At 37.6% G+C, this 14099-nt stretch overlaps 1 protein-coding gene across 1 annotated transcript in view; it reads left to right on the forward strand.

Moving 5' to 3' along the window:
- The first annotated feature begins 4670 nt into the window (after positions 1–4670).
- atp9a (ATPase phospholipid transporting 9A) overlaps positions 4671–14099 on the forward strand; it is a 37053-nt gene continuing 27624 nt past the window's right edge. The window contains exons 1-6 of the mRNA XM_075475310.1: positions 4671–4813; positions 7743–7887; positions 10793–10906; positions 11082–11190; positions 12249–12307; positions 13033–13084. Coding sequence (XP_075331425.1) covers positions 4746–4813; positions 7743–7887; positions 10793–10906; positions 11082–11190; positions 12249–12307; positions 13033–13084 — 547 coding nt within the window. The 5' untranslated portion in view covers positions 4671–4745. The remainder of the gene's footprint in view (positions 4814–7742; positions 7888–10792; positions 10907–11081; positions 11191–12248; positions 12308–13032; positions 13085–14099) is intronic.

Raw genomic sequence — 14099 nt, forward strand, 5'->3', positions numbered from 1 at the left:
GGTTTTGTTGAAGTTTGTTAGTTCAATGAAAGTATCTTTCTGAACTTTCAAATAATTTTGTTTTTATTTGTTTCTGTCATGGACAATGCACGCAGCTGAGCATTTACTAAAACTACAAATTCGCATAAAGACAATCACTCAAATATAAAAAAAAATGACCAGCTTTTATGCATAGTTGAAACATGGTACAGGATAGAATTATGAAAGCTAATGCTTGTTTTCATAGTGGTTGCCACCACAAATCATAATAACGACTGCTGTGCCTCTGCCTATGTCTCAGACCTGAGGTCAAAGTTGTAGCATGCAAATTTAATTATTGGAGGCATTTTTCATTATACAAATTATACATTTTGCTACAGTGGCATACAATAACCCATCTGATAAATGTTTGCACCTGTTTTTTTAAGCTGAGGTTACAATGTTTACAATTGACAGGCTGAGAAACAACCGATACAGCTTTAGTCCATAGCTGCAGGGCAGTTGCAAGGCCAATTTAAATCTTGTTCCAAGGTCTAAGTCAATGTCTGAACTAGCTGTGGCTTTGTTATTTACTCAGCACTATTAATCCAGGGTTATTTTTGGAAGAATGTTCAGTCATTATTTTGTTTGTAGTTGTCAAGCTGGAGTTTCTTTTTGGCTGTCTTTCTTTGTGTAGTTTTTACACAAATTAAGTTTCTAATGAAATTCAAAATGATTTTGAATTGTGTAATCGCCGGTTGTACCTTTGCCGGTTTGTACTTTGTGACAATACCTGTATATTTCCTTGTGTTTGGTCAACTGGACTGCATTCATTTGAAAGATGTTTCAGGTTTTCTGACAAATGATGAATCAAGTGTTCAGCTGTTCATAACTCGAAATATTAGAGACAATTTACAGTATCATACAACATGTTAATTGCAGGCTTAAATTTGGGATCCCATTAAAAACTACATGTTTGCATTTTTCCAGTCACACTGGAGCTGTGGTGGAAGGAGGGTACATAACTCAAGGGATGAACTTGTGTTATGTCTAAGCATAACAGACTACTTACTAAAGAACCAATTATCTTAGGCACTGTGTTGCAAGCGGCCTGTCACAAAAACACATAATTTGTTCCCATTTCTTTGATTAAATTTACAAAAAAGCCAAAGATGACACAATTTGACAGGTATTTTTACACCACCAAGGTGATTCCCAATGAGTTAGCCAAAAGAAGAAGTAGCAAGAAAGAACCAACAAATCCCTGACACAGAACCAGAACCTTCTGTTTGCCAAAGCTTCACCAGAAATGGTCTCTATGAGGGTGGCTGTCAAGAAGCTTTCCTTAAGGAAGGGAAACCTGGAGAAAAGACTTATATACCAGTTGTGTATACCAAATTACACAACGGCTGAAAATCTGTAGCAATAGGTTCTAGGGCGTGATGAATCCTCCCCAGAGCCTCGACCTCAACATTATTGAAGCAGGGCAAGATCATCTTAAAAAGAGACAAAGAATCAAGGTGTTGATACAAAATATAGACAATTAAGCTACTTAGTATTGCAGAAGATCTTTTTTTGCCTGTTTAATAAATTGATGCATATATGTGTGAAGTGGAGCGGAATATAGAATTACCCTTTTCAGAGAATTACATATAATGCAAAACAACAGTCAAATTGTTTTTTGCTATCAAGACATTGTTAGGTAATTATCCTGTAAATCTACTTTTCTGTCACATATTTTTTTGGCGATACTCATCTTGACTAATTCTGTTTTTTCGTTGGTTTGTTAGTTAATACACAGATTATGCTTGACTGAAGAACCTTTGACTTGCTTTTTAGTTTGGGTTTGTTTAGTTTTTTTTGCAACCTGGAAATTTATCAATTTTATTAGGCTAAATTGTGTCTGGTGCTGAGTAAAACCCAGAAATCTGACCTCAGCTTGTCTCATTGGGAAAATGCACCATGCCTCGTAAGAATATAAAGATGTAAATGCAGAGAAACATAGAGATGGAGTCAGCAAATTACTCATAGAAATTATGTAGTCATACGCTCAAAATACAATGTGTTAAAAGCTAATTATGTGAAGCATGAATACAGTTAACCCATAAGAACCCGGACCCGTTTCTACTTAAATGAAAATTAAGGGGGTCATAACACAGACTAAATAGACCACATAGAACACATTTCTGAATTTTTTGTCAAAATACCACCCCCCACTGTCAGAGATCTGTAATGTGACATATATGTCACATTGGGCGTTAAGAACCTGGATAATTTCTCCATCAAGGAAAATTATGGGGGACATAAAACAAACTAAACAGACTATATAGAACACATTTCTGACATTTTTCTCAAAATAACACTCCCTTGTGTCAAAGATGTGTCAATGGGTGTTAAATGGTTTGAATCTTTCCTTTAGCAAACAAAAACAAGCGATTTAAATTTAGCTAGCTCTGCCTGTAGTGGTAACCTGGCACACAGACATCTTGGAAATGTTATTATGGGAAGACTAAATCACATGACCTGTCACATGACCCACCAGGGTGTTAAGTATGGGTCACTCTGGCAATTCATGAGTTGAAATCAAGGATAAAGTTTTTCATGGAATTTTCCAGAACATTTAAAGGGCGTGTGACACCTGTGTCACGGTGGGTTCTTATGGGTTAAGCTACTATCACTGGGCTACTATCAGTGGTTGTTCTCAAGTAGCAGATTAAGCTGTCCTTTACAGGACAATTTTGCGGGTTTGAAAAGCCCACTATCTCCTACTCCTTCTAAAGAAACCAACAGTGATGATTTTCCTCATCAACTATAACCTATTTATTTCAAGCAATTTCGTGTAATATCACTAATGAGAGAAATAAGAGGCACATTTGAGAATATTCAAAATTCGTTTTCAAATCCTAAAAGAAACACAAATACACACACACACACACACACACACAAAAAACTATGAAAGTTTTTCTGTGCCATCAGAGTTTGAACACGAATTTCTAATATTGAATTTTTACAGCATCAAAATCAGACTTTGAATTTGAAAAACCAACAGTGTAAAAAAAAAAATCAATTTCTAAAAACAAAAATCAGTGTAAAAAAATTCAACATCTAAAAAAAAATTCAGTGGAAAAAAATTCAACTTAAAAAAATTAAACGGAAAAAATTTCAACTTAAAAAAATTCAGTGGAAAAACATTCAACTTGAAAAATTCAGTGGAAAAAGAACCAGACTCAACATCTGGGTAAACAGGGAGAAGCAATCGATCCCTGTCTCAATTCATCCACCGGCAGCCAATCAAGTTACGCCAGAGAGTCTCTATTATGAGGAGAGGGAAAACTGGCGGCTATATCCGGGTGGTACTGCACTCTAGGGGCGCCAACAAAGCAGTGCAGAGCACGCCGAACTCTATGGTGGTACTATGAAATCCACCTTAGATGCAGCCATTGCTTTTGATAGAATTTTTTATATTTTTTCATTTTAATTTTCCTAAAGGCAGGATAAATTATCCTTTCAAACGGCACTTGGTTTGATTTTTTAGACTCACTAGATTTGTTTAAAATACACATTTATTGTCAGTATTGCATCCCGAGTGACGTCACGCATGTGGCATCAATTTACGGCATGGTCAGTCCTAGCGCTGAGCTAGCAGAGAGGTGTTAGCTCAAATAGTTACAGATTTCAGCACAGCCCTTTTACATACTCTCTGACTAGCCTCTGGTTTAGCTTTGGTTGTTGTTAGCGGCACCAGGTTAGCACTCTGGCACAGTGGACGAGTGCCGTAAAGCAGCCGGTCGTAATCAGTCGTGCGTTCTTCAGATTCCGTTAGCTAGATGCTAGCGGATACTGACTCGCAAATGCCAGACCTGTAAGAAAACAGAAAGCTATAACTCCCAGGTTATTGTACTTTCGATATAAATCCACATCCCTCTGTCAGAAATCACAGTATTATTTTCAGGTTTCAGCCACTAGCGGGGACATTTTTTGAGTTATTAGCGCCAGCCCAATGGAAAATGGTCATTCTGCACTCGCTCGCCAGCGCCCCCAGAGAAAATCAACTGAACTGCAGCCAAATTTTTTATAATGGGGCGAATAGGAAGTAGAACGGCTGTCTGTAAAAAGGGCTGTGGTTACGCTCCATTGGACAGATCAGCCATGTCCACCAACGCGGGTGATGGTGCTTCGGTGAGTGAGTTTACTTTATTTGCCATTTGTGTTAGTAAAATTGAGTAATAAATATTACTAATATCTATTGAGCTGATATTAGCTTGATTGGCTGCCGTTGGATGAATTGAGACAGGGATCGATTGCTTCTCCCTGTTTACCCGGATGTTGAGTCTGGTTCTTTTTCCACTGAATTTTTCGAAGTTGAATTTTTTTCCATTAAATTTTTTGAATTTGAATTTTTTTCCACTGAATTTTTAGATGTTGAATTTTTTTCCACTGAATTTTTTTTTAGATGTTGATTTTTTTTACACTGATTTTTGTTTTTGGAAATTGATTTTTTTTTTACACTGTTGGTTTTTCAAATTCAAAGTCTGATTTTGATGCTGTAAAAATTCAATATTAGAAATTCGTATTCAAACTTTGATGGCACAGAAAAACTTCCATAAAAAAACACTTGTGTCCCACAGGCTCGTAGTGCTGTCGGTTATGTGTCCTAACAGCACCGCTGAGTGACTGTAGAACGGTCCTGTGTGAGTGACAGCTGGAAGCCTCCGCCCAGGCCAGAACCGCTTCAGAGAGATTCACTGCCTCTTGTGGGTAAAAAACCACAACCGGGGGCTGCAGGAATGGCCGATAATATCCCTCTTCAACCCGTGAGGCGACCGAAAAGACAAGACAGTAAACACAGAAATGGGTAAGGGCGTTAAACGGCACTTTAATGACGGTATAAAGCCATATGTTTGTTTTTTGCTCGTTGGTTTTTCCCTGTTTTCAGTGCGGCCGTTAAATTGTTTACAGGAGCGTGAAGACAATGTAAAAATCTAGCAAAGCGAGGACAGGTTGTTTTCATGTTTAAAAAGAACGGCTAACAGACGTATACACAGTAAGACATATCTCGAGGCTATTCGTTGTAGCTTTAAAAAAAAAAAGCAAGCTAACGCTAGCCAGAAGTCCATGATACATCCTTGTTCCGGGGTGCAGTTGTAGCAAGTGCATTTGACGCCCATGTCAATAATTGCTCAGTTGACATGAGCTCAGCCTCTCAAAGCGCAGAGCACACGTAGAGCTGTACGCTTTTACTGAAAGAAAGCACCGTGTCCTACACTAACATACTACCCGAATTATTTTCTGTAAGCTTATTTTTGAACAGCATATAAAGGGGTAGGCCTCATGAATGATGATGAAACAGGACATGTGGATACAACGCTGAAATGCTGACAGCAGACTCATGCTATCATGGTGATGTCACCTCATAAGTCAAGACGAAGCACAAAGACGTAATAACAACACGTGCTGTGATAATGCATAAAGGATGGTCTGCACAAATGGACAGCTGATCAGCGAATAATTTGCTGACAGACAGCACTGTAATTCCTAGTCAAAGCTGGTGCACCCTATAGATAAATCCAGCCTCCCACATGGTTTTAGCAAGGCAAGAAGCAGAAGTTTATATCCACACTTTCTCACAACAACATAAAAAGGCACATATGAGCAGGATTTAAAGTAAAAAAAAAAAATAGATAATATTATATTATATTATTTAAACAGGAAAATTGGAATAATTTTAATTAATAGAATTTCTGGAAACCAGGATGCTGCTTTATAGGAACAATCCCAAACACATACCATCTCGTAAATCTTTGCAGAAATAATGCACAAGATATCCAGCAAGCCTGATACAACTTCTGGTGGACTCAGCTGATTAGCGCCAGGATACGCGAGGCAGCCGCTGGACACACAGTGATACTGAGCAACACGGACGTTGTTCTGTTGAGAATATAGTGACAATGATGATGCACCAGAGTGGCTGTAAGCTTGGCTCACCTATGAGAAATCTTTCTTGCTCATTCAAACAAACATGCCTTCTGCATGTAAGGTTCTAACTATTCATACGTATGTCCCACAACCCCACCTCGAAAAACCTGAACTGTCACTTTATTGGGGAGCTATGATGATGCTTATCTGGCCCCACGCCCACATCCTAGACAGGGAAAACCAGCTGGCACCGGTCAATAAAGCTCAGTTAGAGAAGAAATTCATTCCTAAAGAAAGCTGAAGGAATCTACTGGCCATGGAAGCATCATAATGTTAATGCATTCCCTTTTTATGTATTCAACAGGCCAGGAGCCAGGTTAACTCAGAGATATTAGCCAATCTGGCACTCTCAGAGGTTGTCCTGTTCCCAGAATTAGCTGTTACAGAGGCAAGGTCAAGCAAGGAGGTGCAACACTTAGTGAGACATGCAAGCTGAAAGGAATCTGGCTTATGGCTTCCATGGTAAGCAAGCTTCTGTACAACATAAGGCCCAGATGAGAGTTTGCTGTGCTTGCTGCCAGACTTGCCCAGCACTCCCAGAGATATCAGCTTCTGTGGCGAGTGAGCTACCGGTTGGCTTGGGACCGAAATTTAGCAAGCTTCTCATCACCTCCCACGGCTTGCTGACTTCTATTTCTTCTTACTTGGCCTTTATCCTGCTGTGATCTCAAACTTGACCTATACAAACTTCTTCTCCGCTTGCTATTTTCTCATTTATGCAATATAGCACATGCAAGTTAGCTGTGCAGCCTTACACATTGTCAGGATGGGTTGGCTCTGGTTCTTCCAAAAAGTCTATGTAGACCATACAGGCTGCCTTACCTTGCTTTTCTTTGATTTTCTTGTCATGCTCTGCAGATTCAAAGCAGAAATCCTCAGCCATATCACTGATGGCGAATTTTTTTCATATGTCTTGGAAAACAAATGGAACAAATAAAAGTTAATAATAATCAACCTGGTCTTAAAAGATGCTTTCCACTGCATCTGTATCTTGTGAATTAGTATGCTTTGCAGAAGAATTGGTATCTGCTGTTAGTAAATAATGGTGAGTTTATTTTAGAAAACTTTTTCAGGTAGCCTATACCATTGCATAAAAGTGAGAAAAAGCTCTTGTTTACCAGTTTTAAGATTCCCCTGTAATATCTCTTTCTATGATAGCCAGATATAACCGTTTTCTCCATGAATACAAGATATGTACATGAACTCCTTACCTGGCATGTTAAAGAGAAGAGGGGCTTTTTGTTTTTATGTCCTGTGTATCATAGAACATTTGTCAGACCTTGAGGGCTGCTTATGATCAATAAATTATTATTGGAGAACTGAGACACTTAAAAAAAAAAAAAACAACATAAAAGTCACATTTTGTTTACAGTCAGTGTTTTAAGGTTTTTTTTTAAGAATACCTCACTATTAACCCCATGGTAACAGAGCTTCTGGTTGCTTGATATGATATGTTTTGATGGATGAATTGTTTTGATGGTTGAAATGTATTTTGTGGGGCATGATCTCTCCAGACTCTTTGGTCATTGACCTTTAGCTCAGTGCTCTGTTCTGCAAGTCTGTGGCTGCAATATGCAACACATTAACGAAGAGATGTTACAATACATTTATAAAGAACGGGAGCAGTTATTGCAACAGCATCACAAAATCTTAAATGAATGATTATGTGTGTCTTTTTTTAATTTCAGCAAGATTTCTGTGATTTATATTGAACCGAACCAGTGTGATAAAGTTAAGTTGAAACTTTATTGTCATATAGAGAGATTAGATGTGAACCAGCTTAACATTTCCTTACCTCTTGCTTTTAGGTGCTGCCCATGGTCAAGATGCTGTGGCATGGGGGATTTCCGTCCCCGCACTGTGTGGCTCGGCCACCCAGAAAAGAGGGAGCAGAGGTACCCGAAGAATGTCATTAACAACCAGAAGTACAACTTCTTCACCTTCCTTCCTGGGGTTAGTGTCAGTCAGAGGTCATCTCTTCAACTTACCTCTGTTTAACCTGCAAACCATTGCCCACCTCCTTCAGCCTGACCTCTAGTGACTTTTACCTTATTTGACAATTTTCTCAAAAAATCGTGATCTTCTTCTGTACTTTCCCCTGTTGTATGCTTGTAATAGAAATTGTGACGGTATGGATGCTTATTGAGGTGACTAATAGATTTATAATTGGTGTGGATCAGGGACTCAAGTCAGACCTGCAACTAATTGTTATTTTCAATACTTACAGGACTTAACTATGCTAATAAATGTTTCCTATCGATGGCCAGTATACGCTTAAAATTAAGTCCTACTACGATTACCTTGTACCCAATGTGGTATCTATAAATCCCTTGTTTGTTTTCCTTTTTGTTAATGTGTTGCTTATTGCAGTCACAAACCACCAAAACAGACATGGCTGAGCCTAAGGTCCATGACTAAATTGTCTGGCCAACTTGCAACAATATGAAATAGAGAAAAGTTGAAAGTTAACTCACTTTTTCTCTACAAGAACACACATTTACCATTCATAACAACTGGCTCTGACACTGATCATAGCTGCAAACAAAAAAGAGACTATGTTGATCTTTTTCTTCCCCCTTCATGAAAGACAGCTATCAGCTGATGTCCACAGTTCAGTATAATAAATATAAATAGATATAAATAATAAACTAGCCTTATTTTCTCATAAAGTTGTGCTTTACAGACATTGTTGTCCAACATGCACTGTAGAATACATGCCTTTGCTGCATGTTGTCATAGTTACAGGCTAACCCCCTGACAGTTTCTGGTTGTTTCTGGACTGGTTCTGGATACACTGTAGCTCGAAGTGCATAGGCAATAAACACATGGTCCTTCTGTCATTTGGAAAAGTTTAAAACAACTTTTTTTTTTCTTGGTGGTTGTACCTGCATTTTAAAAGCCTAAACTAAATTAAACATGCTACTTTTGGTGTAAAAGAAACCCCCAGAAAAAAGCATTTATGCTTTTTTTCTGTTGTTTCTTTTTAACTATCTCTATATATACAAATGAAAACACTGAAGTTCTGTTTGCTTACTTCAAACAACTTACCTGTGGATCTTTAGATGTACACAGGCTATATTCTAAACATAGTCTGCATTGCCCCAAGGTGAAGAGGTTTGATTTGTAAATTAAATATCAGTTTCAGTTTGCATGCCATTAGTGTAATAAATCCTTCAGTGTCTCATTTAAAATTGAGAATCAATAAATGATAATTAACTTCAGATTCATTTATCCAGTGTCTGTTCACAACAAACTTTGTCTTAGGGCACTTTACATAAACAAAAACTCAGTAAATCCCCTCTGAACAAGTACATGTTGAGACTGGAGAGACATAATAGCTACCTCAGCCATATTTGGACATCAGCACTTTGACTGCACTTGCTAAGCTGTGTTTTTGATTATTCCTGATTTACATATTAATTTGCTTTCTGGGCATCCAGTTGTCTTAAGATCTTTTTTTCTTTTCTTTTTTGTTTATGCAATCAGACATTGAAAGTAGCTCAGATTTGTTTGGAAAGCAAAAGACAAGAGCACAGACTTTTTGCATTGCAAATTGGGATGCTCTTTATCTACTTTGGTTCGTGTCAAGAAGTATTTCTCTGAGCTTACAGCAAGCTTTATGTTTCTGAGGATGTTACCAGCTAGGGAAATGGGATAAAGTAGCCATGTGAAGACGCGGGTCTCTCCTGGTAGTAATTTCACATGGTGGTGGTAATGAAACTGAGCAAAGTTGTAGTATGTGTGTTAAATTTGAGTGTTATACTGGTAGATAAGCAGCAGGTGTATGCGTCTGCACATCCCGGCATGTCTATTGGTTCACAAAAACTGAAAAATACAATAATTTCCTTATGTGAGGATTTTTATATACTGTGAAAAATATGAACATTTGGGTACAGTGAATTTGTTGTCACATTGCAGTCATATGATAAAGAAAGTATACCTCATTTCAGTACAAAAGTTCTACATATCAGGAAATAATTAAAGCATTTTATGGTAATTTATTAACCTCTCTCTTAAAGTCCTGCCTGTTTCCCAAAGAAATCTGAGCTACTATCAGTCTTGTCCCTTCTAATATTTCTGCATATAAGTCCAATATAGACCTCGTTACAAATCATTGTGCATAATATTTTACGAAGTATGCATTTTTTCCACCAGTTTGATTAATGTTTTAATTCCCTGAGAAGATTTCACAGAAAGGCAGCGATTATGTGTAATTTTCATGACTAAAATTATTTGATATCTATTTTGTCAATTGAAATGTTTATTTTGTATTGATCTATGAAATATCACAAGCTAAGAAAAATTCTGAAAGCCGAAAGCTTGTTTTGCACTGGTTAAAATACAAGTTTTCTAAACACATCGTTGCAACTTTCAGTTGTTTTTTTAGCCATTTTTCACCTCAAATACCAAAAGTTTTTAAATTCAGATAAACTTTATAAACAGATATATTGTATGGCTATGCAGAATCTGTCGGAAAAACATTTTGATCATGGTCTTTTTTTGGTTCCTGTTGGTAGTCCATTTGCTGTCAGAATAGAGTTGACCACTCGCACTTGAGTGGGGTTTGTCTGAATGCTGTGTCCATGAGGAGAGCAAGAGGTGGAACGCTTTGGACAATAAAGAACACCATCTGGCATGTCTGATGATTCAGCATATGGGTTCCCAATCTGATACAATACTGATCGAGTAACTGATCAATTGTTTTAGCTGTGATTAGAATCTACATAGATGTAATGATGATTTTCAGTGGGAGGAAACTTCTAAAACTTGTCTTACTAAAATATTTAGATTGTTTTGTGTAATTCTGTGGCCACACAGCAATTATTTCAGACTGCTCTTCTTCATTTTGTGTTCTCAGGTACTCTTTAACCAGTTCAAGTACTTCTTCAACTTGTACTTTTTGCTTTTGGCCTGCTCTCAATTTGTTGAGGAGTTACGCTTAGGTGCCCTCTACACCTACTGGGTCCCTTTGGTATGTTACATTCCACTAACTGTTAATCATTATGGTTAGTCAGCTTCATTTTCCATGTTCAGTGCCTCTTTAGAGTATTTTATAGTGAAAAAGATCTGCTCTATAGTGTCAGCAATATTTTTTTGTCTCTTAGTTGTTGAGAATTGCTTTTAAACTGTGACATTTTACTCTCTAGGGACTTGTTTTGATTATTACAATCATGAGAGAAGCAATTGAAGAAATAAGATGCTACCTTCGAGACAAAGAAGTAAACTCTCAGATTTACAGCAAGCTTTCAACAAGAGGTGAGAACTTAAAGCCTGAACGGCATGGGTAATGTTTGTGTGAATATCTGTGTTACTTATTTCTCTCGATCAGCGTCTATTAACTGTAGGAGGTTGGTCCTATTAAAACTTATTGGGGCTAGGGGAAATGGTGGGTAATTCAAAGCAGAGATGTAAAAGTGTACATAAGAGGCCTCGGTATAAAGTGCTACCAGCAATAAAAAGCAGGGGACCTCTTGTGGTTTCCATCACTTTACTCCTTTGATGTGGCAGCTTGTTTTACCCATAAACACAATGACTGGTTGCCTCCATGATAGCGACCCCGGTGCATATTTTTTGGTTTTATTGAAACTTTATGGTGTCAGTACTTGGTATAATGTTGTCATATATAGTTGCTGTTGTTTTTCTTTTCTGAGCTTTGTTAAATCCTATGTTTAAGAACACAGTTTTTTTTTACATGAAATAACTTTGAAAATTTCAGCCTATTTTGTTAAATTTTGTTTCTGCAAGCTGTAACGAGAGGCTGCATTCAATGGTTGTTTATCTGTCTTTTGTAAAATAATGCCAAAAATGTTATTGCATTAGTGAAGCAAAGCACTTCTGTGAAGTCCCGTGAACCCGAATGCATAACAATATTAATGTGCTTTAATGTCTTACATATGCAAAGCCTAAAGGTCACAGCACAGTTCAAGGGTCAGTGATCTCTTCCAAACAATTTTGCCTGTTCATTCCATGTGGAATGAGAAAAAAGGCTTAACTCCCCCAGCATTCTTTCAAATCTGCATGGAGCTACTTTCCCAAATTCATAGAGGTGACTGGTTTGGCATGCTGGACAAAAGTTCACCCAAAGGATACATTAATGTTTGATTTGGAAAAAAAAATGTCTTTGACTAAAAAAAATATTTCTTAACTAATTTATAACCAGACAAATCTTCTGAATAGAAATTAAGAAGTAAAACTGTAGAATTGTAGGTCTAGCTTTAAAATTGTTCCTATGTAGTTGACTTCCTCTTACACCACATGTAACCATAAGTTAATATACAAACTTTATTAACTTTTGATTTTGTTTTGTGTTTCAGGCACAGTGAAAGTTAAAAGCAGCGGTATTCAAGTGGGCGATCTTGTCATTGTGGAAAAGGTTTGTCAAAGGTTTGATGAACATCTGTGAATAGTTTTTGCCTTTTAAGACTGTCAAGATACCATTTATATGACAGCAAATAATGAGGGGGTTGTTAATCATCTTGTGCTCCGCTGGTGACTGGGGTGGAAGGGGTTAGTAAAGATTTTGTAATCTTGTGATCGATGCTGAGCTTCACCCTGTCAGACTCAATACATGTACTACAGATGTGAGCCTAAAATGGCTTTAATGAGATTGTTTTTTTTTTCAACACAAATGCAATTTAATGCTATTGTTGAAAGATTTTTTTCCCTTTTTTATTTTTTTATTACTAGTGTTAGTTAGCATAAAAACGTCAGGGATCTCTTGAGTTGCTCCCCTCATGGACAGACTCTGAGGTCTTTGTAAATGAAATGTGAGAAGTGAGTTTTGTCTTCAGTTTCAAACAGAGGGCTTCTTTCGGAGTCATTCATTTCTGTGATTTCAGTGTAGCTGAGATGTTACCATTTGTACATGTTGGCCCACACTTTTTGCTAATATTACTGTTATTCATGTTATGTGGGGTACAACTTGGACCTTTTAGCTCAAGTTGATACTGACTGACTGATTGACTGACTTTTGATAATGGGGTTCATGAAAAGCTAAAAGTCTTACTTTTCTACAGTTAAAAAGAAGTGGAGAAAGAGAAAGCGTCTGATCATGAGGCACTGTTGAACTCGTGTTTTTCTTTCTGCCTCTCTTTGTAGAATCAGCGTGTTCCTGCTGACATGATCTTTTTAAGGACCTCTGAAAGAAATGGTAAACATCTGCTGGTCATTCATCCAGATATCCACATCAGGTTGGCTGGCTAGGGAAATGGACTTGTTTAAAAAGGCGCTGAGGTACAGGGATTAACCCTGAGCCGGGACAGGAAGCCCTACAATGTATAAATTGTAAATGGGTTCACTAGTAAATTATCACTAAGGTTACTACTTCGTGTAGACAAAACATTGTTTCCTCTTGATCTTCGTGTGTGAGTTAATTTTTGTCTTTCAAATGAGAAGATAATGAAAAGGAAAATCAAGGGACACACAAGATCAAATGCAAAGAGAAAACGTGAGACAGGAGAGGAGGATGCCTCATCTGAATAATCAAATATAGATGAGGACAACCTCCGTCAGTGGTAGTACAAACTTGGCAAAGTGAATTGCATTGTCCGTTTTAAATAAACAATCAAAGTGGCTGACCCCCACCACCCTCCTCCCTGGAGAAAAAAAAAAAAACATCTCAGGCAGTTGGTTTATTTTCAGCTTTGAGAAATCCAAATGTGCCTGAGTTTAAAAGAAGAAGAAAAAGGGCTTGATGCTTGTTGTTGTAGTGTCTTCCTGTTAGGGAAAGAAAAAACAACAACATTGTTTTACTGGAAATTATGCTTGGTTATCTCTCTTCCATGTGGAGGCCATTAGGTCAATTATGAAGGGCCTAGGCCATGATTGGGAGTTTTGGGCAGGAATGACGCATAGCGGCTGGGGGGGATGGGTTTTGGTGGATGCCTCCAATTTCTGCCATCAGTAATTTCTAGTTTGGCCCGACTCAAAGAAATGGCCTCAGACTAAAGTAACTTTGCATCCCCTTTTCATGTTTTCATTCTTACTGGCAACTTTGAAATTAATGTTTTAAAACGTATAAGAAGATAGGGCACTGGCAGAACAACTTTCAGTAAGTTTTGAAATATAACCCCACATCAGAAAAAGTTTAGACAGTATGAGCAATACAAAAAATTTAAAACTAGGTAAATAGTTTTACCGTGACTTTAATTTCATTACAGTCAGTA

The sequence above is a fragment of the Odontesthes bonariensis genome, chromosome 10 (genome assembly GCF_027942865.1).
Source record: "Odontesthes bonariensis isolate fOdoBon6 chromosome 10, fOdoBon6.hap1, whole genome shotgun sequence".
NCBI classification, from domain to species: domain Eukaryota; kingdom Metazoa; phylum Chordata; class Actinopteri; order Atheriniformes; family Atherinopsidae; genus Odontesthes; species Odontesthes bonariensis.